Here is a 26,654-nt window from a genome sequence, read left to right as displayed (position 1 = left end):
GTTTCACCATGTTGACCAGGCTGGTCTCAAATTCCTGACCTCAGGTGATCTACCCGCCTCAACCTCCCAAAGTGCTAGGATTACAGGTGTGAGCCACTGCACCCGGAATTTTTTTCTGAGGGCCTTTTTTGTCTGCCTCCTTTACCATTTCCAGGTAGCCTGCTTCTTTACCTCCAAATCTAGGATATAAGAAGCCAAAAAAAAAAAAAAAAAACAGGGTTTTTTCCATCATGTCATTCTTTGGGTCCTGAGGTCTCTAGTTTGTCCCTTTTTTCACCTTTCAGAGTTTTCTTACGCTTGTTTCAAATTTAATATCTAGAGGGTTTAATTGTACTTAAAGAATAGGGAAATGCATCCCAGAAGCGGCAGTCTGTATTGCATTTTTAAAATGAGTTTCTGAGATTTTGCGAAAGCAGACTGAAACCTTACCTGGGCCCCAGCACCATGTGACCAAATTTTCTCTAGCATTGAGTAATAGAGCAAATGTTAGAATGTTATGGATTCTGGATCCCAGAAGTACTGTAGCATTGTCCCCAAGTGACTCCCCTGCGAGGGTCCTCCCTCTTCTTCTCCTGATTACTACCCAAAAATTATCCATTCTTTTCCATTCTCTTCTGTTGATTCTAGCTTGCAGAATGTATTGTATTTACTTACTTTGGCCTCCATCAGCTCTGACCCCTGTAACAGTAACAGTGGCATCCCTTTCTTAAAATAGATAATAGTAATTTTTCAAAGATGTGTTTCCCTGTGTCCTCAAGCTTTGAGAAACAGTGGATTGAAGCAAATCAGCATGAAGCTTCAGACCCCGGTAACATGAAGGAAGTTAGGTTCTTGTCTTGACAATTCAAATCCATGTTCTGGGCCAGGTACAGTGGCTCACGCCTGTAATGCCAGCCTTTGGGAGGCTGAGGCGGGCCGATCACGAGATCAGAAGTTCGAGACCAGCCTGACCAACACGGTGAAACCCTGTCTCTACTAAAAATATAAAAAATTAGCCAGGCGTGGTGGCATGCACCTATATTCCCAGCTACTCAGGAGGCTGAGGCAGAGGTTGCAGTGAGCCAAGATCGAGCCACCGCACTCCAGCCTGAGTGACAGAGCTAGACCCCGTCTCAAAAAAAAAAAAAAAAATCATGTTCTGCCATTTCAGTCCCTAGTTTATATTATTTCTTTTATGTGTAATTTGGGGTGTGTTTTCCCTGTAGAAACAACTCAAGTACCAAAGAAATGAACGTAATACCTTATTCTCATATGGAACTTGACTCTTTTCAAACCAGTTACTCCATTTGTTTAAGTTGATCCTCACCTCACCCTGTCTTCATTTGAGGGCTGAGAAAATTTTAGGCCCTCCCTGAAAGTTATAGGACTTGACCAAATTCTCACAACCACTAGATGACAGAGCTAAGACTTGTAATTCTCTAGATATGCTGGCATACTTTGTTGTAGTCAAGTATTCTTTTCATAGTCCAGACAGTAGAGAGTATTTCAGGTGTGCGTTTATGCCCCTTCCTCCCAGCAGCAGCTCATGTGAAGAGGCCAGCCTCTGAAAGCCACTGACGTTAAACTGGACATGCTTAGGAGGACACTGGAGGGCCATGGCAGAATCCATAAAATTAACTTAAGTTCTCTTATATATTAGGGTTAAACTCTGGAAGTACTTTTGTATTCATTTACAGAATTAACACGTTTATGATTTCTTTTGCTCTTCACATCCTTAAAACCTGGGGTATAGAATATCATCAAAAGCAGATGAAATGGGGAGTGGGTTTCCCCAGATTCTGAGGCGGACAGACTATAAACGGATTCACCTTGACTTCTAGTCCGCATGCTAAAACCACACACATAGAGGGATGGCCAGCATCTGAGCCAGGCCTGCTGCCCACCCTGCTTCACTCTTACTCCCTACCTCCTGCACTGAAGACACTGTTTGGGTGTTTCTTTCTCCCAGTTCTGTCCTCAGACAGAGTTAAAGAACCCCAAAGCATTGTGTAAAAAGAGCCTGTTCATCAGAGCAATTCCTCTGAATTAAACAGACCTCGGCATAGAAAGGGAGCCATTTAGCAGATTGGTAGAGTCTTAGCATTACAAGGAGCCCTGGCACATGCCTGAGTGGTCTCAGTGTGGCGTTCCCTCTTCAGCAGGGCTGTCAGGGGGCCGTTCAGGTCGACGAGGGACTCCCGGGAGTTCATGGGGAAAACAAGAGGAACATGCCACCTTCTAAGGGAGTCTGTTTTATTGTTGGATGATACTTCTTTTTACCACACCAGAAATCTGCCTCCCATCTGGTTCCATGGGTTCCATCTAGCTTTCTTTATGGCACTGTTGTTTTTCCCCTCTCTGATAGAATTTTAAATTGCCTGAGACCAGCTCATGACCTTAATATCTTTAAATTTCTTTTCAGGTGAAATAGCTCTAGTTCCTCTATATCATATCATCTCCAGAGCCCTTGCTATTCCAGCACCTTCCAGAGCCCACAGTGGTTGTTGTCCTCTTAAAATGTGGCATTCAGAGAGTCATAGAATGTTAGAATTTGAAGGGAGATTTGAAATGATCTAAGTTACAGCTTCCCCCACCCTCTGTTTTAATACCAATAGCACTTTTGATTGGCAAATCATTACAGATGTCAACGTGCAGCCAGATTCAATGAACCTACAGAAACCTTCTAAAGCAGTTAGTCTAAAAGTGTATTTGGGTTGGAATGGTCTGGAGCCTGGAATTGTAAACAAAGTCTTTCTCTATCACAGCCAGTATGTGAGGAGAATAACACGTCTTTTAACAGAAATAGCAATAAGTAACAGCACAATTTTCATTATTGTAATTATGCTGTCAAAAGCATGCATGTCCGTGCTGTGCCACAGTTCCTACCATAGGTGGCTGTGACATCTCAGGTGCTCTCTGAACCATGAGGTCAGTGCGTAAAAGGATGAGGTCGTGGCCAAGAGCTTGCAGGAAAATTAATGCCTAAAATGGCCAAATTCCATTGTACGAAAACTTTAATGAGGAACTGAACAAGCACCCTCTTCTTGTGAGTTAGGAGTTTGAGGGTTCTGTGAACTCAAATACTAGTATTTGTGTATACTTTCACACTTACAAAGCACACTTCCCAGTCTGTTAGGCACTATTCTTACGCCCATTGTGGAGATGAGGGAGCTCAGGTTTTTGTTGTTGTTGTTGTTGTTGTTGTTGTTGTTGTTGTTGTTGTTTGAGATGGAGTTTCGCTCCTGTTGCCCAGGCTGCAGTGCAACGGCGCAATCTAGGCTCACTGCAACCTCTGCCTCCTGGATTCAAGCGATTCTCCTGCCTCAGCCTCCCGAGTAGCTGGGATTACAGGCGTGCGCTGCCACACCCAGCTAATTTGGTATTTTTAATAGAGACAGGGTTTCACCATGTTGGTCAGGCTGGTCTCGAGTTCCTGACCTCATGTGATCGACCCACCTCGGCCTCCAAAAGCGCTGGGATTACAGGCATGAGCCACTGCGCCCGGCCGAGGGAGCTAAGTTTTAATCAGCTGCAAAAAAGTCATACAGCCAGGGGACATAAGAGCGGTATCTCCCCTGCCCTCTTCTTTTTCTATATTCTGCAATCTTTCCATAATAAAATCCTCGAATATTGTGTTAATGGCATTTGAGGTTTATCTACTTTCCACCTGAAGATTATGCCATTCTCCGTTTTGCAAAAGAAGAAATGAGCTTGAGAGAGCTCAAAACAACTTGCCCGAGGCCAGAAAGCCGTGGATCATGGGACTCCAAACCACGTGTGTCCTCAAGATGGAGAAATTGCACATTGTAACCAATCAGTGTGCTTTGTTGTTGACATTCTTGTCAGCACTCTGGGGCCCTTCACTCTGAGATGATTGATTCATACCTCTTTGAAGATGAACATTTCTTTCAAGTTGATTCATGTAAGCAGAAATTGAGGTAGCAAATATTAGACTACATAGTTCAGATGCAGGGCCTCTGCATGCTCAGGACTGTCCCTGCTACAGCACCTCACACACTCACATTAAACTGGTTATTAACTAAAAGTCTGACATCTTTTTTACTTGAGCTACTAACAAACTAGGTCCTCTTCATTCTGTCATTTCTAGACAGAGGAAGTACCTTCAAGAGAATACAGGAACAGAGAAACACTATGAATACTAAAAGCTTTCCTTACTTGAGAGTTTTGCCTAAAACTGTTCCTGTTTACTAACTGTACCAACAGCTGGGCGCGGTGGCTCACGCCTGTAATCCCAGCACTTTGGGAGGCCGAGGCGGGTGGATCACAAGGTCAGGAGATCGAGACCACGGTGAAACCCCATCTCTACTAAAAATGCAAAAAATTAGCCAGGCACTGTGGCGGGCGCCTGTAGTCCCAGCTACTCGGGAGGCCGAGGCAGGAGAATGGCGTGAACCCAGGAGGCGGAGCTTGCAGTGAGCCAAGATCACGCCACTGCACTCCAGCCTGGGTAACAGAGCGAGACTCCGTCTCAAAAAAAAAAAAAAAAAAAAAACTAACTGTACCAACAGAAACTACTAGGTGGACTGGAAGGAAAGCTAGCATTTGCTGTGTGCCTGCCTCACACCAAGCTGGGAGCCTGCTCTCATGGACTTGGGGTATGATGATGCCCATGTCAGCCACCACTACATGGCAAGAAGGAACATGGCAGCTCTGGGGCCTGCCACCCGTGTTGTGCAGACTGTAGAACATTTCTCAGCTGGAAGTACTACACTTACACATTTCAGCATTCAAAGAATCTTCACAGATACCATGGGGATATTTAAAAGGTTCTCTCTGGCAGGAAATTATATAAGGCATAGTAGGTTGTTTTTTAACTGCCTAAAGAGTAGCGTAAGATAAGATGGTATATTTAACTGCCACGTCAAAATGGTACAGTAGATCAGCCCTGGGTTTTCACTTTTCATTAACGTTAGATAACAGGAGACAATTCTGGCCCAGGCAAAGGAGATTAGCTAGTGTTCCCCACTTCTGTTATAAATACGTTTTCACTCTCCAAAACAAATGTTCATCTAAGACTCTCTTGTCCTTTTTTAGACAGCTTGACAGTTGTAGGTGTTGGTTCTCAAATCAGATTACCTGTATTTGAATCCCAGCTCTGCCACTTTCCAGATGTGTGACCTTGGGCAAGTTACTGAACTTTTCTAGGACTTGTTTTCTGCATCAGTAAAATGAGCATAGTAATGGTTTCTATCTCATGAGACAGTGCTGATAACTAAATGAGATGAGCCATGTAAAAGGTTTTATGCAATGCTTAACACATAGTTCTCAGTAATATTAGCTATTATCACTGTTATGCGTAAGAGAGAAATTCATTCAGAAAATGGGCTCCTGTTCTTTGCGTGGTATCAGGGGCCCAAAGAGAGCATTTTGAATTTTCACTGTTGGCAGTCGTGGGTGTCTGCATTCCTACCATGCTAGGTTACTGGTCTCCCGTGTTGTGTATTCCAGGATGTAGCAAGTAAAGGACCAGAGAGTAAATACCTTGGGCTGGAAGGCCATATGTGGCTTCTGTTGCATATCCTTCCCTTTTTTTCACTCTTTAAAAATGTAAGAACCATTCTTAGCTTGAGGGCCACACAGAAAGTCTGCAGGCCGCAGTTTGCTGACCCTTCTCTCTGACCCTGTGCTCTAGGAAAGTCTTGAATCCTGAGGTTGTTCTGTATTGTCATTCAGGTCAAAAGATGCTAGTCAAAATATAATGTTTTAGTGTTGAAATTAGAGTCCAGTTGAAAAATAGCACAATCACTTGTCTTACCCCTCAAATTCCCACCTGCATTATATATATAAGGAGTTTTTAAAGTTCCATTCCTGAGACCAAGAAGGGTTTGTGAAGGAATCCATTAAAGCAGTTTGACACATACACCGACTGGGCAAGCTCAGTGCTTGTGATATTACTCCAGATTCACTTAGAGCTCAAGTCATGATTTTAATTTTAAATTCCTGGGGTTTTGCGCCATCAGGTTTCATGTCTGGAGCAGTAGTGTTTTATGAAAATAGTGTCTGTTGCTGTGAAGTAAGTTAACCATAATGAACACGAACATGACACTTTTTCACAGCAAAAGAACAGAAATGCAGGCACAACCTTTATGAAATGAAATGACAGTATTAAATTGCAAGTGATGATGGTAAGGCAAATATTTAAATTCGCAACTAAAATAGTACTTGTAAAATGTAATTGCCAGAGAGTGTGCCAGTTCATCATTGCTCAGGCTGATTTTTTTACAGGCAGAAGCATTCCACATGGTTCCAGGAAAAGGAAAAAAAAAAAAACTTATTTTAAATAAACTGCTTTCTGGCTCTTTTAAGATTGTACAGAAGTAAGCTTTCTCAGGTCCTACCTTGGTCTGAGTTGTTCGTGGGCAGGGGACATCTCTTATGCGTGATGCTTACTTTTTCCATATCAAGACTTTCTGAGCTGGTTTCTTCTAAGCTGCAGTTTTGCTGATCGGATGGCTTTATTTATCCCTAGGAGAGTTCCAGTGATGGAGGTGATGGCATTTTTGGCGAAAAGAAGGATGACAGCCGGGCAGGTGAGACTATGTCCTTCTGAAGGCATAGGAAAGTAAGGTCCTAGTTTGTTAGTTATCATGGAGTTTATATATAATTAACATGTAGTTTTTTAAGGAGGCTCTTTTAAAAAGCAAAATAAGTTGACCTTCATCAAACTCCCCTGGAGTCACACATGGAGCTTTAACATGGCTCTAGCTTCCTCTACCTGGCATTAAAATTTGAAAGTGAAGTAAATGTTAGTATCTTAAGTTAGAATAGGGTCTGAGAGGTAAAAAGCAATTGTGATGACATTGATTTTCTTTTTTTAAAGAAAGATGGGGGGGTTGGTTTAGTTTGGTTTGGTTTTTGAATTTTCTGAATTCAGACATGACAGGAGCTTTGGTAATTGGAAAGCCCAGGCAACAAAGGGTCTGCTCATTCCTGTGCTTTAGAGCAAAGTCCTCAGATCACTTCTGCCACCACAAAAGATACTTCTGTGTTTGAGAGAGAACAGAATTGACCACAACATAAGCTGTATCTAAGGCAAAATTGCAGCCCTTCCAGCCATGCCTAGTTCCTGGGCCAATTATTAAATCAGTAACTACTTTGAGTAAGTTATTGAGTCAGCTTTGTTTTTATTTAAACAAAACCAAAAGACAGTCATTCCTGTTTTAGTTCTGTTTGTAAATACTAATATCCTCACTGATGTTTGAAGCCCAGGATGGCTCCGACCCAGACAAATCGCCCTGGCCAGTTTCATCCGCCCTCACAGCTCGTCTCAGACGTCTGGTCACTGTTTACCAGCGCTGCAACCGCAAAGAACTGTGCCGGCCTGAAATTCTGGGACCAGGTAGCCAAGGATACTGGGTTCAGGAAGAGATGTTCAGGAGAACCTCAGAAATGGACCTCATCAACAAGGAAGCCCAAAAGAGGTAAAAGCCAGTGGCCAAAGGGGCATGCTCAGCCACCCACTGGGTAACGTTTTCAAAAGGTGAAGCTGGTAGCTTGGAGGGCGAGTATATTTCTGTTGTCTTGTGAAGTTAGGTTATCTCCAGAATTCATTACCTTCAGCCTTCAGTTGTGATGGTGTCATGGTGACAGGAGTCTGATGAGGTCTAGGAACACCCTACCCTGTCTTTACAGTTTCCAGATTTTTGTGATTTTCTAACTTGACACTCTTCCCTAAATTAAACCCCAGTGTCTGGGGATATGGTTAAGAAACACCACAGTGGAATGTGTCAGACCCTTTCAGACCCCCTAATTCTTTTAGTAACAAAGGGAACATTGAAGCTGTCTTATAGCTAAATCCTTATCAAGCCTTCCAGGGCAATAAATACCATAAAATGCAAGCCCAAAAGGAAGGAATAAATTACCAGCAGTTACTTGCCCATCTGAGAATTAAGCTCTAAAAGGCTTACAGAAGGCCAGCATAGGCTAGGAATCGTGCCACCAGAAGGTATCAACGAAGCTGCAATTCCTTGAGTCATATCTCTCTATCCTTCTGATGAAACATCCCGTGAATTAAAAGAAGACTGCATAACAAATTCAATTTCTTCTCTGTACTCCTGACTTATGAAATTTGATACTTCAGGGAATATATTTCTTCCTTCTTACACATCTCTAAAGAGAAGAACCAAAGCCACTTCTTCTCTGCTTCTCATTCTTTCTCTAACCCCTCACCCTGTTACCCCCATGCCTAGCTAGACTCCCTCTGGATTGGAGAGCACCCTGCCCAGGAGCCCCACATAAAGGCTATGGTGGTATATAATTATCCACCTCCCTTAAGTCATTGACTTACTCGTATAGGATATAAAGACTAGAGGACTTTTGTGTCCCAGAGAAAATAATTGTCATGGACAACCTACCTACATAAAACCACAAAGAAAAGCAGTATGAGGTGGGGAGGCAGGGGTTGTGTCACTGAAGTAGTCACTTCCCTTCAGGACACCAGTAAGATGAGGAGGTTGAATTTAATGGTCTGGAAGATCCCTCCAGGATTCTCTGCTTCTATATTGCCATACAGGTAAAGAAAAAAAAAAAAAAAAAAAAAAAAAAACAAGGCTAGATATTTAAGTATATATAGTATTTTTAAAATATTCATCTTCTACAGGCAGAAGTTAACTAGGTGATTCCTAAAATTGATGAATCAAGAGATAGCAAGTGTATACCTGGTTTAGACATAGGGAGGTAAATACCAGAAGAAAGAGCTGAAAGATTTGGAAGTGATTACCTCTTTGGGAGTAGGATAATAGGCTGTTTTCATTATAAGCCTCTCAGCCCAGTTTAACTTAAATAAAAATAACAAAAGAGACAAACCAGCTCTGCCTCCTTTCTTGACTTTATGGGCTTTCATAGTAGGCTCTCAATAAGCAGTTATTGGCTTTCAAAAAGAAGAAACAGCTCACTCTTCCTTTCTGATTAAATCTCAAGGTGGACTAGGAGAGAACAAGCAGACTTCTATAGAACAGTGTCTTCCTTTGGTGTTGTTTACGATCAAGAAAAGAAAACCTTTGACTGGACACAGTTCCGCATCATTTCCCGTTTGGACAAGAAGTCGGATGAGAGCCTGGAACAGTATTTTTATAGTTTCGTGGCCATGTGCCGGAATGTCTGTCGTCTACCCACATGGAAAGATGGCGGTGAGAAAACTCTCAGTATATTGTCAGATGATACAAGGAAAGAACATTCTGATTTTCAAATTGCAGAATTACTTTAGGTATACCTATTAAAACTAGAGTCTACATGAGGAATTTAGGTAAAGATGAGTGGGCTTTTAGAAATTCATAAACTTCTAATTGGATCCACCTCATAAAATAAAATCTCTCTCCCAAAATGATGTAACTTCAGTGAAAGTTGAAATTCAGCTTAAAATGTCACAAATATTGAGAGACTATTAACCGCGTTCTCCAAAGTATACGGGTTTTTTTTTTTAAGTCATGTTCAGATTTATCCTACTCTGAATTTTGCACCTTCCTTAGATTAAATCTTAATAACTTTAAGTATTTCCTCACATGTCGACTTGTAACTATAGAAAGTAAGTGGCTGTCATTTAAATATCCCCTGATCCAATAGAGAACCCTTTTGAAAAATGTCTTCCTGGTTGACACTTGCAACGCCTGCCTTTAGCCTTGTAGTTGTAGATGGAGTTCCTCTGGACCATGGGACAATATTTTAGGAAAGCTAAAGCAAACATTGAACCTACTCAGTGTGGGTTCAGGGCTGATGGCAGCACGCACAAGATGTCCCAGCCTTTGCCTCCTATGTGGCAGGGCTAAAGTGGTGTCATCCAAGCCAGGGAGCTGAATATATTGGAAAGATGTGGACCTTGGAGTCACACTGACAAAACCTGGATTTAAATCCTGGTTCTGTCACCTGGAGCAAGGTAGTTTATCTGAGCCAATTTCCTTATCCTTGAAACAGGACAGGCATGATGATGATATGGTGGGATTTTCATGAGAACTAAGTAACATGTAGAAAGTACCTAGTGTAGAATACAGTGGTGTGATCACAGCTCACTGTAGCCTCAAACTCCTGATCTCCCAGATCCTCTTGCCTCAGCCTTCCAAACAGCCAGACTATGGGCACACAGTACCATGCCCAGATAATTTTTTTTATTTTTTGTAGACTTGGCAGAGGGTGTCACTTTGTTGTCCGGGCTGGTCTTGAACTCCTGGCCTCAAGCGATCCTCTTAGCCTCTGCCTCTCAAAGTGCTGGGATTATAGGCATGAACTACTACTATACTATGCCTGGCCTAGTACATGCTTATTTAAAGGAAACTAATACTATTTTCAGAACTGGAGTTTTTATGCTCTTCTTTCACACCCCTTGGGTCTGTCCTTCCATTCTTTTTCAGTTTCCTGTTTTAGCAAGGGCCCACACACCTACAGCTGCCATGCTGAGGAGCCAGAGAGCTAAACTCCACGGCCAGAGATGCAGGGGCTCAGGTGGGCGGAAGTGTCTGAGGCCACCTTAAGTGATAGGCTTTATTTTCCTTTCTCTCCAGGTCCCCCAGATACCACCATCTACGTTGAACCCATCACTGAGGAACGTGCTGCAAGAACTCTGTACCGCATTGAACTGTTACGCAAAGTTCGAGAGCAAGTGCTTAAGTGCCCTCAGCTGCATGAACGCCTCCAGCTGTGCAGGCCTAGCCTCTACCTCCCAGTCTGGTGGGAGTGTGGGAAGCATGATCGAGACCTGCTCATCGGCACTGCCAAACATGGGCTGAACCGCACTGACTGTTATATCATGAACGACCCCCAGCTGTCCTTTCTGGATGCCTATAGAAACTATGCCCAGCATAAAAGATCTGACACCCAGGCACCAGGAAATCTCTGTTGTCTTTACCAGACCAACTCCAAATTATATGAATCTCTTACATATACTCAAATGAGTAGGACTTCAGAGTCCCTTGAAAATGAACCTGAGAATCTAGTGAAAGTAGAAAGCAGAGATGATCATCTCAGCCTGCCTGATGTGACTTGTGAAAACTTTATTTCTAAAGTTCAGGATGTCATTTCCATCAACCATGATGAAAGCCTGCTGCCTGAGTCCTTAGAGAGCATGATGTATGGTAAGAAGGTGCTCAGCCAAGAACCAGGCTCTTTTCGGGAGAGCCCAAGTACCAATACAGAATGTAGAAAAGATGTTATTACCATCTCAATAAGCAAAGATGGGAACTGCCAGCCTGGTGGCCATGAGGCAGAAATAGCTTCCGGCCCCACTTTTATGGGTAGCTTAGAAGCAGGAGGAGTAGCTCAAGCAAACATCAAAAATGGAAAACATTTGTTGATGTCTATTTCAAAGGAAGAGGACCTCTGCTTCAGTGAGGCAGGACAGAGACCCGAAAGCATCAGCCAGCTGGAAGCCAAGTGTTTAGCTTCCTCTTCCTTGAATCCAGGAAATGAAAGTGGGTTTGTAGATATGTGCAGTCTTAGTGTCTGTGACTCCAAAAGAAACCTGTCATCAGATCAGCAATTAATTGATTTATTGGAAAACAAAAGCTTAGAAAGTAAATTGATTTTGAGTCAGAACCACAGTGATGAGGAGGAGGAAGAGGAGGAAAACGAGGAGGAAAACTTAGCCATGGCAGTAGGCATGGGGGAAAGGCCAGAGGTATTGCATCTCACAGAGCCCACTATTGACATCTCAAGGGAAAAGAACCAAGGCTTCCATGCAGATGAAACCAAGAAAGGAAGCTTAGAGGTGGCAAACCAGACTCCTGGACTACAGAGGGCTTTCCCGCCTCCAGCAGCCTGTCAATGCCACTGCAAACACATGGAGAGGTGGATGCATGGCCTTGAGAATGATGAATTTGAAATCGAGAAACCCAAGGCTTATATCCCAGATCTGTTCAAAAGCAAAACCAGTACTATCGCCATGGAGGGTGAACCCACTGCTGTTGCATCAGAGCCGTTTAAAGTGAAGCATGAGCTTTTAAAAGAACCTTGGAAAGAAGGTGCAGAGGGGCAAAAAGTTTTCCCCACATATCCTCTCGAAGGAAGTGAGCTCAAAGCAGAAGACATGGATTTTGAGAATAAAGATGAGTATGATAGAGATGGAAACTGCCATAGTCAAGGTACAGTATGTAGGATCTTGTCGTATTTTGGATAAACTAGTTCACACATGACGGGGGGTTAGATTTTGGGGGAGAGAGTGCTTCATATTTTTACAGCTTCTGAAACAGACCTGCCTGCCCTCACCAAAGGTCATAGGCCTTGGACTGAAAATTCAAATAGCTTAGTAACTGTGGTCATGTTGTAGAAAATTGAGGAAGATCATAGACAATCATAGCACTTTGGCTGCCTCACCCATATAATTTGGGCAGGGGCTTGTGTGTTTTCATTCAATAGATGCTATGTATGGTGTTAAGGGGAAATAGTTTGTTCTTCCCGTAGATAAGGTGCTTCAAACTGGCTAAAGTGGAACAGCCTTGGGATGTTAGGAACTTGCAGTTTAATATGGGGGCAGTTAATTTTTCAGGAACTGAACAAAAATACAAATAAATTTGATCTTTGTTAAGGTGGGCAAAAAAGCCATTTGTTCATGTCATTGTCAAAACTGTGTGACTTAAGGTCGGTGCATTTGGTTTAGATTCCTTTCAGTAACTCAAAAGAAATAAAAAGTTTACAGCAATAAAGAAAATAGATTTGATCCTTTTAAATAGGGAGATCTTAGATAAGGGTTCAAGCTAGAAGGAATTTCAAAATGTTAAGAATCTAGGTGACCCTGAGATTCTATGGGCTTTGCAAGAATAGACATACAGTGATTAGGGATCGTGAGGAACAACAGCAACAAATGATTATTAGCTGTAGTTTTAATTTTTTTCAGATCCAAGAAGGCCTATTAGGGTGAACAAAAAACCAAAAACAACTCCCTTCATTGCCTGGTCCACTGTGATGCTGAGGCGTGTGGACAGACACATCATCCCTTTCTGGGGCACTGATTTTATGTTAAAGAGGGAAAGAAAAAGGAGCTAAGCTAAGTCCCCCAAATTATCTAGCCTTTTTTTTTTTTTTTTTTTTTTTTTTTTTTTGAGATAGTCTTGCTCTGTCACCTAGTCTGGAGTGCAGTGGCACGATCTCAGCTCCTGCAACCTCTGCCTCCTGGGTTCAACATCCCAAGCTGGGATTACAGGTGTGTGCCACCACGTCTGACTAATTTTTGTATTTTTAATACAGATAGGGTTTCACCATGTTGGCCAGGCTGGTTTTGAACTTCTGGCTTCAAGCAATCCACTTGCCTCAGCCTCCCAAAGTGCTGGGATTATAGACGTGAACCACTGCACCCAGCCTCAAGTTATCTAGCTTTTTCTTTTTAAACTCCTTGGTTTTATTCAGAACTCTTGGGAAGAGTTCTGAACGCAAATTAAAATTTACACACTAGCTGAGATAAAAACCGAGACGCCAAATTGAAAGTAGCTTGATAGAATTGTAACCTCAGCCAACCCAGAAGGAACCAGTCTGCAACTATGCCTGATTCTCCTCACGGCAGGCCACGAAGCATTGCTGCCATGTGTTGAATTATAAAACCCACATTGCTTTTTGAACCCTGTTGTGGGTAAAAATCAAATTATCGGTCCTTGGAAACCCAGGCAGTCAAGTGAGTACAACGTACGGTTTAGAGGAGAAATTGTGTTCCTGAACTGGTATCCTTTGATGGCAGCGTCAGCCTTGCTAAGTCAGAGTAGAGGAAGCAGTGACCTTAATAAGCTTTGGTGAGCATCATGTGCACGTGTGGGTGGGAGTCCCTTTCACTGATGGTTTTAAAAGTGCTTCTGAAGACCTTGGAAGGGATCCTCCACACATACAAGGTGTGGGACAGGTAAGGCAGAGAAGGTTAGCTCTGCTTTTGAGACTAGAAATCTACAGTCCTGAAGGAGCAGTAATTAACTGGTACACCTGTCAGGGCCCAGGTCTCCTGGCTTTTTCCAGGTTTTCTCTCTCACATGATTTCGCTTTTTAAAAAAAAAAACTTTCAACTCCTCTGCTTAAAACCTTTCAGTGGTGGTCCCCCATTGAATCTAGAATAAAATCCAAATTCTCTATCCTGGCCTACAGGACTCAGCATGTTCTAGATGATTTCCACCCCTCTAGCCTCATCTTCGTACTTTTCACCTGGCCCTCACTTAGTTCCTCAGCACGTCCACAATACCCTTCCCCGTTGCTGCCTCATCTTCATGGGACTTCCCTCCTCCGAGAGACTCTCTAACAACCTACTTGAGTAGGTTCTTCCCTGTTGTTCCCTATCATGGCACTTGGTTTCTTTCCCTCGATAGCACTTATCACAGCTTGTAATTATAGTTGCTCTTTTACTGTCACTGCTTTCCTGGCTGTATTCCCTCATAGGGCTGTAAGAACCTTGAGGGCCTGGGCCGTGTCTGTCTGACTTATCCTGAGTCCACCAGGCCTAGCAAGGCCCTGTTTTTCATGGTCAGGTCGCTGCATTTCCCTAGGAGACTTGTTGCACATTCAAAAGTGAAATATCCACATTTCAAAGGATGGATGCTCCTTGTCATTGAACCAAGAAAGAGGCCAACAACTTTTCCTGCCTTAGGTGTTTTGCCATTGTCTGTTCATTTCCTGTAAGTGGATCTCTGAAGATCTATTCACGTTGATGATAAACTTTCACCATTACTAAAGCTTGAAAGAATAAGTTGCATGTCCATTTCTTTCCATGAGTGAGGTAATTGAAATGTTCTGAGTTTCTTGGCATCTTTTACATGAATCAGGTCTGTCTGACATTTGTTGTAAGCTTCCTGACTTTCACTCTTTCTCATATTAATCACCCTCTTGCTGTTCCATTTCATAGACTGTCCCTTCAAAGATCTCAAAGTATTAGAATATTCAGCTTTCCCTTGACCACTATACTGAGTGAGAAGCCTCTTTGTGGTTAGTCATCCCCTTTCACTCTTGGATACACAAGAAAAATTTCCTTTCTCTTTTCTTGTGTTGGGATGTGGATGCAAATGCTCACTAGAGGACTTGCCTTGGGAGCCCCAGAGCAGGATTTGCTTTTATGGCTTAACTGATACGGTTCTCCTAGAAATAGAAGATATCATAATTAATATTCCATTTAAAATAAATTAGCACAGAATAAGCTAATTTAAAAAGAAAAAGGAAAAGATCAGGATAGCCTAATCTCTCAGATCACTGTTATCTCACTACGACAATTAAGTGTCTGAGTAATTTTTTAACCTCTTCCCAGATTATCCAGGGAAGTACTCTGAAGAGGAGAGCAAGAGCTCAACATCGGGCATCGCAGGAGACATTGGGGATGAGCTACAGGAGGCTCGAGCTCCCACTATTGCTCAGCTGCTACAGGAGAAAACTCTCTATTCCTTCTCTGAGTGGCCAAAGGTATCCCAGAGCTTGCATTTCCCACCCCGCCCCAAAACCATTCCCAGCTTTGAATTGTTTTTAAACCTTTTAGAAATAGTTCTGAACAACAAACTCAGAAATGTTTAATACCTTTAAAAGGTATTAGTTATGTAGCATTTGAACATTAAAGATACACGCACTTAACTAATTCAACTGTAAGATGAAGGTGTCAGATTGTCCTCATAGTTATAGTGCCATGGCTTTCATTTGTATTGTCCAGACTATGATTTTTATTTTAAGGCTTATAAAGTGAGTATGTTTGAGTGTGCTCTTTTCTTACCGACTCCTTCTGGTGAAAAGCTTGACCCTTGATCTCAAAGGATTTTGTGAGTTTAGGTAACTCGATCCTTATTCATCAGAGCTTTATCCTTTTTTCTAGGACCGCGTGATAATTAACCGCCTAGATAATATCTGCCACGTGGTGTTAAAGGGGAAGTGGCCCTCCAGCCAGCAGTATGAGCCCTCAGGCACACTGCCCACCCCGGTGTTAACCAGCAGTGTTGGTTCTCGAACCAGCCTCTCAGAGCCGGAAGCAGCAGAACACAGCTTCAGCAACGGCGCAGCATTGGCGGCCCAGATTCAGAAGGTGAGCCGGCAAGAATGGAGTGACCACAAAACAGAGAGTGGTGGGCATATTCCACGTCTCAGTTGAGTTCATTCATTCAGCAAGTGTTTACTGAGTGGATAGGGGTTTGTTTTGCCTAGCCATTAGTGTTGATTGGGGAATTTAGACTTTATCCTGTATGTAGTGGAGAGCTAGTAAAAGTATTGGAGCAGGAGAAGGCATGATGAAAGCAGGGGTTTGCAGCTCACCTAGAGTGGTATACGGCTTGGCTAGGAGGGCCAAGCAGGAAACTGATAAAGAGAAGTTCTAGACCCCAGTTGGTTCAGAGTGGATACAAAGATGGGGGGAACTGACAAATATGACTCCATGACCAATAAATATATAAGGAAAGGGAAGCATGAATGGAACAGTGTGGTTGACCCTTAGAGAACTGAGCCAACAATGGAAGTTGATAGAAATTAGGGAAATCAAGGCAGGAGTGAGCGTTTTGGTGGGGGTGATGAGTTTTGAGATACATTATTAACATGCTGGTTCTCATGCTTAACTGCACATTGCAGTCAGCTGGGGACTTTGACAAGCTAATGATTCTGATTTAATCAGTCCGAAGTGTGTCCTGGCTACTGGGTTGTTTTAAACTTCCCAGATGATTCTGATGCACAGCTGAAGTTGAGCATTCCTGAGTTATCATCTTGCAACACCAAATGTAGTTCATGGACTAGCAACTTTAGCAGCACCTGGAAATCTGTTTAAAAAGCAGACTCTTAGGCTCTACCTCAGACCCACTGAAGTAGAATCTGCATTTTAACAAGCTGTTCAGGTTTGAGGAGGCCCGAGTTAGAAGAACTCCTAAAAAGATGATTGGAAATAATATGAGGCCTAGGGAAATCAGGCCTGGAGAAAGAGCTGGCGTGCAGCCACTTGTGTGGCATTCAGACCTCTCTTGCTGTTTGTGTGTTCACAGGAGAGCTTCTTAGCTCCAGTATTCACAAAGGATGAACAAAAGCACAGGCGCCCCTATGAGTTTGAGGTGGAGAGGGATGCAAAGGCTCGGGGCCTGGAGCAGTTCTCTGCCACCCACGGGCACACCCCTATCATCCTCAATGGCTGGCATGGGGAGTCAGCTATGGACCTCTCCTGCTCATCAGAGGGGTCCCCAGGAGCCACATCCCCTTTCCCAGTGAGCACCAGCACCCCTAAGATTGGGGCTATCAGTTCACTTCAGGGAGCCCTTGGCATGGACTTGTCTGGGATTCTGCAAGCTGGCCTGATCCATCCTGTGACCGGACAGATTGTCAATGGAAACCTCAGAAGAGATGATGCGGCCACGAGGAGGCGAAGAGGCAGGCGGAAACATGTTGAAGGAGGGATGGACCTCATCTTTTTGAAGGAGCAAACACTTCAGGCAGGAATCTTGGTGGGTATCGAGGTCATTAGATTAAAAACATTCACGTTTCTACACTGAGAAACAAATCCTTCTTCCTCAGACACAAAATAATTTGTGGATCTTTTATCTCTATTTCAGTTGTCCTGCTTTCTTTCCTCTCATTATAAGATGCCCTCCATCCTCTGTAGAACTAGATAGTTACTAACTCATTAATGGCGCTTAATCTGCTTACAGCCTGGAGAAATGAGCCAGGAGGTCTTGCCATTTCAAATAGGAACAACCCCGCTCCTCCAGGGTTTCAGAAGAGCCACTGTTGACGGCACGGCAGAGCAAGATGGCAGGGTTGAGTGTGCAGCGGCTTTTCTCCGGGGTAGTGAGGCTCTCCGAGACTGGGGTATGGGAGAAAGAACAGGAGTCAGGGCTACCTGAATGTGACCCTGGCTCTTCTGCTTGACTTACTGGGTGACATTGGGCTACAACTGAGCCTCACTTTGCTCCTCTGTAAAGTGGGGCAACAGCATCTACCACGGAGGGTTGAAGATTCACGGAGATCATGCTAAGACAGTTTGTTCCAAACTCAAAGGAAATCATTTGCAAACAACAGAAAAGGTCAGAAACCGTATACCTGGCCAAGAGAGATCCCTTTTATGCTTTGTTTGATGCTTAATGTTGTATTTTGGGTTTTCCCATTTACTGGATTTTGAGAATCCATTTTATGTTTTCTTATTTTAAAAGGAATAGTAATAGCTAGTACTTATTGAGTGCCTACTACTTACCATGTTCAAGGCTTTACATGATTATCTTGTTTGTTCCTCACAACCACTCTGAAGATGGGCTTATTATTCCCATTTTATAGATGAGGAAAATAAGGCTTTAAAGCATTAAATAATTTCCCCCAGATTATCCAGCTAGTAAGTGACAAAGCAGGAAACCAAACCAAGGACCTTGTTCTCTAGGGGCTGAGAACTTTACTGCTAAGCCGTATTGCTTGGGTTATGTCTTCCTCTTAGACTTCCAAAGTAATTTGGGAAGCTGAAGTGACACGTCCTTTCCCTGCTCAATCCTGCAAGCTTTTAAGAAGTTCGTTACCTTTTTTAGATGTGCAACACCATAGTTTCTCTATAATGATCATAGAATTCCAGTGGAATGACCAATAAAAATTTTCCCTCTTGTCTTCAGAGTATTTTTTTAATTTATTAATGCAAACACTTATTTAGCATTGACGTTGTTACAGACCCTATTATAGGCTTTAGTAAAACAGAGGTAAAACAGGCATTCAAACTATAGAGGGTGAGTAAATTGTGGTATGGCGTTTTCTTTACGTGAGAGAGCTAGGGACAGAGTGCTGTGGGGACAGGAGCTGGAGCAGTGAGTGCTGCCTGGGACAGTGGGCAGTGGTGACAGAGGAGGAAAACTGAATCCGGCAGTCAGGATGGAGTTAAAGTGTACCAAGTGGACAAGAGCGGGAGAGGAGCGCTCAGGTGAAGGGAACACCAAATCACTTGCAAGAGCTTATGTGTGCGTGGGTCAGTGGTATGTGTAGGGTTCTAATTCAGGCGCCCCAGCTGAGTAATATCAGGGTGGAAATAGATGGAGTGATTCAAATAACACCTTACGTGTTTTCTTTTTTTAGAAACTAATTTTCATTCTGTCGTGATTATACATACTCGTTTTTCCTTCATCCAGGAAGTCCATGAAGACCCAGGGCAGGCCACCTTGAGCACCACACACCCTGAGGGGCCAGGGCCTGCCACCTCGGCTCCCGAGCCAGCCACGGCAGCCAGCAGCCAAGCCGAGAAAGCCATTCCCAGCAAGAGTCTGCTTGATTGGCTGAGGCAGCAGGCTGACTACTCCTTAGAAGTTCCCGGCTTCGGGGCAGTAAGTGTTTGTTGGTGCTGCCTGAGATCGCTGTTTGCTTCCTGCTGACTTGTTGCTATTTTTGATGAAAGCATGCTGAGGGAAACCAGAAAGTTGGGAGCTATTTGGGAGAAATCTGTCAGCTGACAACATCATGTTAAAGGACTTTTGTTTTTAAGTTTAAATTTTGATTAAATTCTCCAGTAATAGAAATGATAGCCCATCTCCAAATACTATGCCAAAAAGTAGACATGCAAAATCCTAAGAGGACAGAACTTGTCCCCCGTCCCCACAAACATTGCCACACGGTATCATAAGCTCATAGAGAAATCTTTAGGTTGCATAAACTTGGCCACCTATGAAAATGTTCCTTTGTATTCTTTTCAAGTTAATACGTTACCATTTGTGGTGGTTGGGGGACTGTCCTTAGTTTTATGGTTACTCTGCTTTGGGACATTCCCTTCAAATTACCTTACTGCCTTTGTCCTAAGTCCCTCAGACTAGACATTTTTGGGAGAGGACTCTTGAGCACGATGTCTTTTTTGGTTTTTCTCTTCTCACTTGCTCACCTACCTCACCACCGTCTTTGTCCTGGATGCACCTAACTATTAAGATACATATGTAGAGAGCACACAAGAAGAGGAGAACACATTCACAGATGCGCACCCTCCAGAGACAGGTGAAACCAGCCAGGCAAGTAGCAGTGACGAGAGAATCCAAGGAAACGATCAAGAGGAAAAGGCCAGGGATTAACAGGGCCCTGGCAGCCTGGTGAATTGGCTCATGTGTTCTAGTCTGGAGGGCTGGGGGCCCACACAGCCTGTTTTCCAGCTTACTGTAGGAACACTGGTGCTTCAGGAGAGAAAGCCTAGGTGAGGCCAGGTAGCTATTTCCTTTAGTTTAACCTGGCCAGCTCCTGTGCAGACAGCCATTGAAGAGAACAATAGCAAAACCAGTTGAAAGGCATCAGCCTCATCAGAAGAATCTGGGATAGCGAGTTTTGTAATGTTGGTCTCCGTTTTCATCCTAGAATTTTTCAGACAAACCAAAGCAGAGGAGGCCACGCTGTAAAGAACCTGGAAAATTAGATGTCAGCTCTCTGAGTGGGGAAGAGAGGGTTCCTGCTGTCCCCAAGGAGCCAGGACTGAGGGTAAGGAAGAAGGCCATGTGAGTGTGGGGCCAGGAGGAGCATCCTGGTTGAGCCATGCCTTATACACTTGAGAGAAAGCCCCAGCTGGGAAGGGGTTCACTGGGAGACGTCTTTCAAGAGGACTAGAAGCCAGCAGAGGAAGTTGATTAGCAGCAAGAAATGGTGCTGTGGCATTTTTGAGCACTCTGTGACTCCCAGTGGTCATTTGTTTTCAACCCTTACCTCCAGAATTGTTTGTTAAACCATTGCCAAAGCTTGGGTTTGTGTTTTGTTTCTCCTGTGTGCAGAGTTGCAAGGGGAAAGAAATTTAAACCTTTGTTAGTGAACAAAATTCATTATTGGAAGTTTTCATTTCCTAATTTAGGTTTTTATGGCTACCGTTTAAGACATTTCTTCCTAGTCCGGCCTCACTGGCAATGAAAAACAGCTGACTCTAAGCACTACCCTTTTCCTATTATAGCATCATGAGACTGGAAGGGACTTCAAAGACTTCTGCAGAATACTTCTAGTATAACGAATCCGAGTTAATTATAGTTTACAGATTAGTACAAATTTGGACTGCAAAAGTCATAACCTCTAGGGGGCGGTAACAACATTTCAAGTTGAAAATGTGTTGAGCTTGGGCAAATTATATATAAATGTGCTTTTAACCTCCTAAAAGCACTTTCTGCCCGAATAGGGAACTTCTGAAGATCCTCGTGGGGACTATTGCCTTTCCCAGGTTGTTCCATAAACTCAAGCTTTCCTGAATGCCTTCTCTTAAGTACTCTGCCAGCTACATCTTTCCTGGAGTAGGAATTCCCTTCTCGGTGGGATTGCTTGAATGTGATTTCTTTTTATAGCTCCAAAAGACCGCCCACCCTAGTCATTTCCTCCTGGTGCAGAAAGAGGTTGGCATTTAATGTTCTCAGGGAACTTGTTCCAGAGTTTGTCACCTGGATTACCGCTGGTCTAGTAGCCCCACCAGTGGCCATTGCTCATCTCCATCTGCTACCACAGCCCCTTTGAGGGGGGACTTGGACCCTAGATAGTTTGTCACATTGGAGAAGCTGCTCTTTTTTTCCCCTCTTGCTTTAGTCTCAGAAAATGTCCCTTCCACCCTTTTCTTAGGATTCTCCCCCCACTTTCTTTCACCTGCAGCAGTATGAGTTGGTTCACCTTTGTTTGTGTCCCCTCTGTCTTCCCTCGCCCCTTCACACTGCCTCCCACCTTCTTCTTTTGTCTCGGCGCACGGTGTCTCAGATACGCTGTCAAGGGAAGACCTCCAATTCTTGCTTTGTTGTAGTCTCTGAATTCTTGCTTTAGAGATGTGTCAGGAAGAGCCACGTAGTTCCCCCTTGGCTTGCTTGTTTCTTTCTCCATGTCTAACAGTTTCCCTCATGTTCCTTGGAAACTAATGTTCATCCCTCCCTACAGATGCTGACCCTTTGCCAGAAAACCCATCTCTAAGCTGTTCTTGCAAGCCAGCCTCTTCCCAGAGATGTGTTAGCCTCCTTTGTTAAATAAACACACTCCCTGCCTCGGAGGCCCTTTTCCTGCAGTAAGGCAAGAACAAGACCTCAGGCAGCTCAGCCTTCCCAACAGGGGCACCCGTGTATCTCCTGCAGCTCCTCTTGGAACAGGGCCTTCTAGGGTGCACTGTACTCTTTTTCTTTGCCATAGATACTTAGTCCATTCAGGCTACCATAACACAATACTGGGGGGATTATAAGCAACAGAAATTTATTTCTCACAGTTCTGGAGACCCAAATGTCCAAGGTCAAGGTACTGACAGGTCAAGGCACTGGCAGATTGGGTGTCTGGTGAGGCCCCATACCACATCATCCAGACAGATGTCTTCTCACTGTGCCCTCTCATGGAGGAAGGGACAGCCAGCTCTCATAAGGTTACTGGCCGGGCGCGGTGGCTCAAGCCTGTAATCCCAGCACTTTGGGAGGCCAAGACGGGCAGATCACAAGGTCAGGAGATCAAGACCATCCTGGCTAACATGGTGAAACCCCGTCTCTACTAAAAAATACAAAAAACTAGCCGGGCGAGGTGGTGGGCGCCTGTAGTCCCAGCTACTCAGGAGGCTGAGGCAGGAGAATGGCGTAAACCCAGGAGGCAGAGCTTGCAGTGAGCTGAGATCTGGCCACTGCAGTCCAGCCTGGGTGACAGAGCGAGACTCCGTCTCAAAAAAATAATAATAATAATGTCACTAATTCCATTCATAAAGGCTCAGCCCCTATGACCTGATCACCACCCTAAACCCCCTGCATCCTATTACCATCACCTTGGGGCACAGGATTTCAACATAGGAATCTGAAGGGACACAAACATTTACAGCAGAAACCCTACCCCTCTTTTTAGAAATAGATTTAAATCTCACAAGGAATTCCTCCTCCCTTCCTTCGAGCTCACATGGCCCTTCTGCCGTATGCACTGTGGTTTGGATGGGTGGTGTCCACAGAATTATCATAGCACAGGCTGCATGGAAGGTTGTGGGATTCAATTTTTAATGCCCAGTACCTAGTGGTTACTCATTAAATATATGTATACACACACATATACTTAATATAGTTTATATATGTAAGTTACATATGTATATATTGGTTTTACCTATATGTGTATAGTTTTGGGGTTTTGCTGGGCCATTTGACAGTAAGTTGCAGACATGACATATCACCCCTAAATACTTTAGCATGCATCTCATAAAGAACATTTTCCTGCATAATTATTGCTATTATTACCTGTACATATTAATAATACCTGTTATCTAGTCTATATTCAGATTCCACCAGTTATCCTAAAAATGTCTTTAGAGCTGGTTTCTGTTGTGTTCTGGTTTGGTTTTAGGATTTTTAAATGAAGAGCCACACATCGCATTTCGTTGTTAGGTCTCTTTTCACCCACCACGTATTTGTTGGATGAATGTACTAACCTTCGGAGAAGAAAGGAAGCTCTGGTCACCACCTTCTTTTAACTCCACCCAGAGTTAAGTTTTAGAGTTGGAGTAATGCTACCATGCATTGATGAGGATGTTCTTGGGCTGGATGCCTATGCAATTAGATAGAAAGCAGATTTGCCTCCAGTGTGCTTGAACATAAGGAAGCTCCTTTTCCTTGTTCTCTTTGCCCCCTCCGCAGGCCTTTCCTGGAAGGGGAAGCAGGTTTGCTCCCAGGGTATAATTACCGGGAGGGAGAGCTGCCAAAGCCCGCCTGGCCGCTGTGTGTGGTCGCCGCACTGCTGGGAGGGGCACCTGACTGGGGTGGGCAGCAGCTGGTGGCTGGGGTGACTCCTCCACAGGTCGTGGTTAAAGCTGACTTCCTTTGCCAGCACTCTTGTTCTGCTGCAAATGAAGAGCGTTCTCTTTATCCTCGGGGCCTTTCTGCTGCTATTCTCCACATCTAGAGGGGAAGAAAGATCAGCTTGTGCCTTCTAAGCAAGTTCTCATTTCTGAAAGGACCCACCATTCTGTCTACAACCATGATTCTCAGCAAGGGCAGGGAAAGGATGCTTTTGACATCCCATATCCTGAGAGTGCTATTTGCACTTACTGGGCCAAGGCCAAGGTGGCGAAAGGTCCTTTGGGGCATAGACTGGTCCTAGATACCCTGAGGAGGGTCTCAAAGCATGTTAAAGAAGACCTGATTTATAGCAGATTCCTTGAAAATAAGAAGGAGGCACCATTCATCTAGTGCTGGGCTTGTTTTCTTCCTAACAGAGTTCTGAGATGGAATATGCCCCTCTCGCTGGAGAGTTATGAGGGCACATTTGTGGATGTACAGGAAAGACACTCCCCAGCATCTTTCTCTGCCTCTCGGTTGTGGGTAGGCTACAGGAAGAGGGCTCGGAAAGGTGTGTGGTCAAGTTGTGGTTACCCTGGCTGAAGCACCCTGGGCTGTGGTGCCATGCCAGCAAGGGCCTGAGACTGCTGTGTAGACAGAGTGGCTGGCCCAGAATGAGGCGATTTGCATTGATGAGCTCAAGACAGACTGGTGAGAAATTATCCTTTTAGCCTGGCCCCGATCCATCAAGTCCTACTGTCTCTCTTTAGAAATAGGAACCAGCCAGGAATTGCTTCCCCAGTGATCCTCCCTAGAGCCAGAGGGGCAGTTGCCAACCGAGCACATTGCAAGTGGCAAGTCATGCTGGGAAGAAGAGAGGGTGTGATGTGCTGTGGAAAGAGGCCTGGGCTGGGAACCACAGGGCCTGTGTTCTCACCTGCTATGTCCCTGACCCACTGTACCCTGCCCACCCCCACCCCCCCCCACTTGTGAAAACGAAGGGGACTAATAACAGTTTCAGGGATTTCTTCCAGCCCTGTGATGCAAACCAAGGCTTTTTGAGAAGAACTTTCTTAAAGTTGCCATCATAAAGCTTTGTTGTCTATGATGAACTGGGGTTTTATATATATTCTTGGGAAACTGAAGGACAGGTGTAGGAGTTCAAAAAATATTTCTGGGGACTCAGAAACATTCAGATATGCACGTTTTCACACACCTATGAATCTCTAAATTCTCTGTAAAGCAGGCATGATGATAGTACTGACTCCACAGGGCTGATTCACTGATTGGTTGAGACGCTGCTGGAGCCCTCCGTACAGTGCCTGACACGTGATCAGTGCTTCCTCATGGCGTCTCGCACTCTTCTGCTGCTCATCCTCTTATCACCACCACCTTCCCTGCTGCCTCCGACAGCCGTTCCCCTCGCTGCTAAGTGCCCACTGCCGTGGGAACCAACACAGTCCGGCTGCTGCTCATTTGGGGCCCACCACACACATGTGTCCTTACAGCCCATGAGAACCTGAAACCAGTGCCACCAACTAAGGTTACAGCTGCCCCTTAAATAAAAATCTGGTGGGTCTTCCAAGGATTTGCTTCTTTCATAGTTTATGGAGAAGAGAGGCAGTGAAAAAAATGCGAAATGCCAGGGCTGCCGAATTAAAGTTAAAAGTAGGTGCCCTTAGGCAGATTGTAAATAGATTTCTTAACTGCCCTCAGGCCTGGTGGCAAGTCTCAGCCCAGAGATATCCTCAGCTTCTCTGGCTTCTTTCTCTATGTTCTGTGGGGTTTTTTCGGTCATTCTGGTGTCTCTTGGTGAGACCTGCACCTCCTTTCTCGCCCCAAGAGTGTGCCCCATTGAGAGGTACAGCCAGATCCCTGCCTCTGATTCCCACAGACAAGGAGGCTGTGGGCTGATGGAGCCTCAGCTGCTGCTTGTCACATCACCACCCCCGACTCTGCAGACTCTAGTGGAAGGGAAGGTATTCCAAAGGAGAATCCTGGAAAGGCCGCAGGCGCAGCCCAAGGAGTTGCCTCAGCAGCCCAGAGGCCTCACCCCTCACTGTTGAGCTCTCCTGCCTCATGCTGCTCCGTAGGCTCCACATTCCAGCCTTGATGGTGATCATTGACCTCAGTGGAATCCAGTGTGACAAGATCCATTGAGGCCACTGTGAACATGTTGCTTCACCATTGCTGTAATCAAAGGGAAGGGGGTAAAACAGCACTGCCTTTGTAGCAGGAACCGTAAGAAGAAGATGCCCAGGCAGTCAGGGAGGTGCCAGCAGCGGAGGGCTTTGTCCTCACACTGTACACCTCCTCTGTGTGAGGAAACTCTGAGACTGCTCAACTGCACAAGTACAGTTCACCTTTTTTCATACCATGGGCATGTACTACTTGATAAACTAGCTGATAGCAGTGAGGTGTGGAGGGCAATCAAAAGAGAGAAAGGCATGCAGTTCTCCAGGGGCGCAGGGCCTGCGGCACTAAGTCCTGAAAGAAATCGCTCCCCATCTGTGGGGAAGAAATTCTGTCTCTCTCTAGGGATTATAAATTCAGAGAAAGATCCATTGTAATTGCAGTGGTTTGTTTACGCTCCAGGGACCAGGTTCCTGGCTGCATCCTCTCTGCCCTGCAGAGCTCCTGAGCTCCACTCTCAAGAAGAAGGGTGTGGGGCCGCAGCCTGCGCCTCCCTCTCCACGTGCTGCCTCCCCTGTGATTCTGTGCAGCTCAGCCGTCCTGATGGGTTATGGGAATGTCCAGTGCAGGTGCCAGATTACCCGTGTTGAGGGCCCTGGTCCTGTCACAGTGTGGTCCACATGGAGCAGAAGTGCTTTACTGCAGAGCTCTCTGCTAATTAAGAAAATTGGAGAGCGAACCTCCAAATAGAGAAAAAATAGATGGTCTCCCTTAGGGAGAACATGACTTATTTTAGTGGCAGTTTCCCCAACAATGTTCAAGAAGTCCTTCATTTCTTCAACAAGCATATACACATCCCATTGTATTCAGAGAGGGGTGGGGCATACACACAATAAATAAATAATGTGCCATTAGCAAGCACTGCTTCCT

At 44.5% G+C, this 26,654-nt stretch overlaps 1 protein-coding gene across 2 annotated transcripts in view; it reads left to right on the top strand.

Annotated features, from left to right (window-relative positions):
* The window catches only part of CHD6 (chromodomain helicase DNA binding protein 6), a 211,972-nt gene that overhangs the window by 181,833 nt on the left and 3,485 nt on the right, over window positions 1–26,654 (top strand). For both annotated transcript variants that reach the window (XM_015149001.3, XM_077951822.1), the window contains exons 28-36: window positions 6,470–6,530; window positions 7,205–7,421; window positions 8,920–9,128; window positions 10,494–12,068; window positions 15,197–15,348; window positions 15,749–15,955; window positions 16,896–17,348; window positions 19,005–19,196; window positions 20,206–20,325. In XM_015149001.3, coding sequence (XP_015004487.1) covers window positions 6,470–6,530; window positions 7,205–7,421; window positions 8,920–9,128; window positions 10,494–12,068; window positions 15,197–15,348; window positions 15,749–15,955; window positions 16,896–17,348; window positions 19,005–19,196; window positions 20,206–20,325 — 3,186 coding nt within the window. The remainder of the gene's footprint in view (window positions 1–6,469; window positions 6,531–7,204; window positions 7,422–8,919; window positions 9,129–10,493; window positions 12,069–15,196; window positions 15,349–15,748; window positions 15,956–16,895; window positions 17,349–19,004; window positions 19,197–20,205; window positions 20,326–26,654) is intronic.

The sequence above is a fragment of the Macaca mulatta genome, chromosome 10 (genome assembly GCF_049350105.2).
Source record: "Macaca mulatta isolate MMU2019108-1 chromosome 10, T2T-MMU8v2.0, whole genome shotgun sequence".
Classification (NCBI taxonomy): Eukaryota; Metazoa; Chordata; class Mammalia; order Primates; family Cercopithecidae; genus Macaca; species Macaca mulatta.
This window is presented reverse-complemented; position numbering and strand designations above follow the sequence as displayed.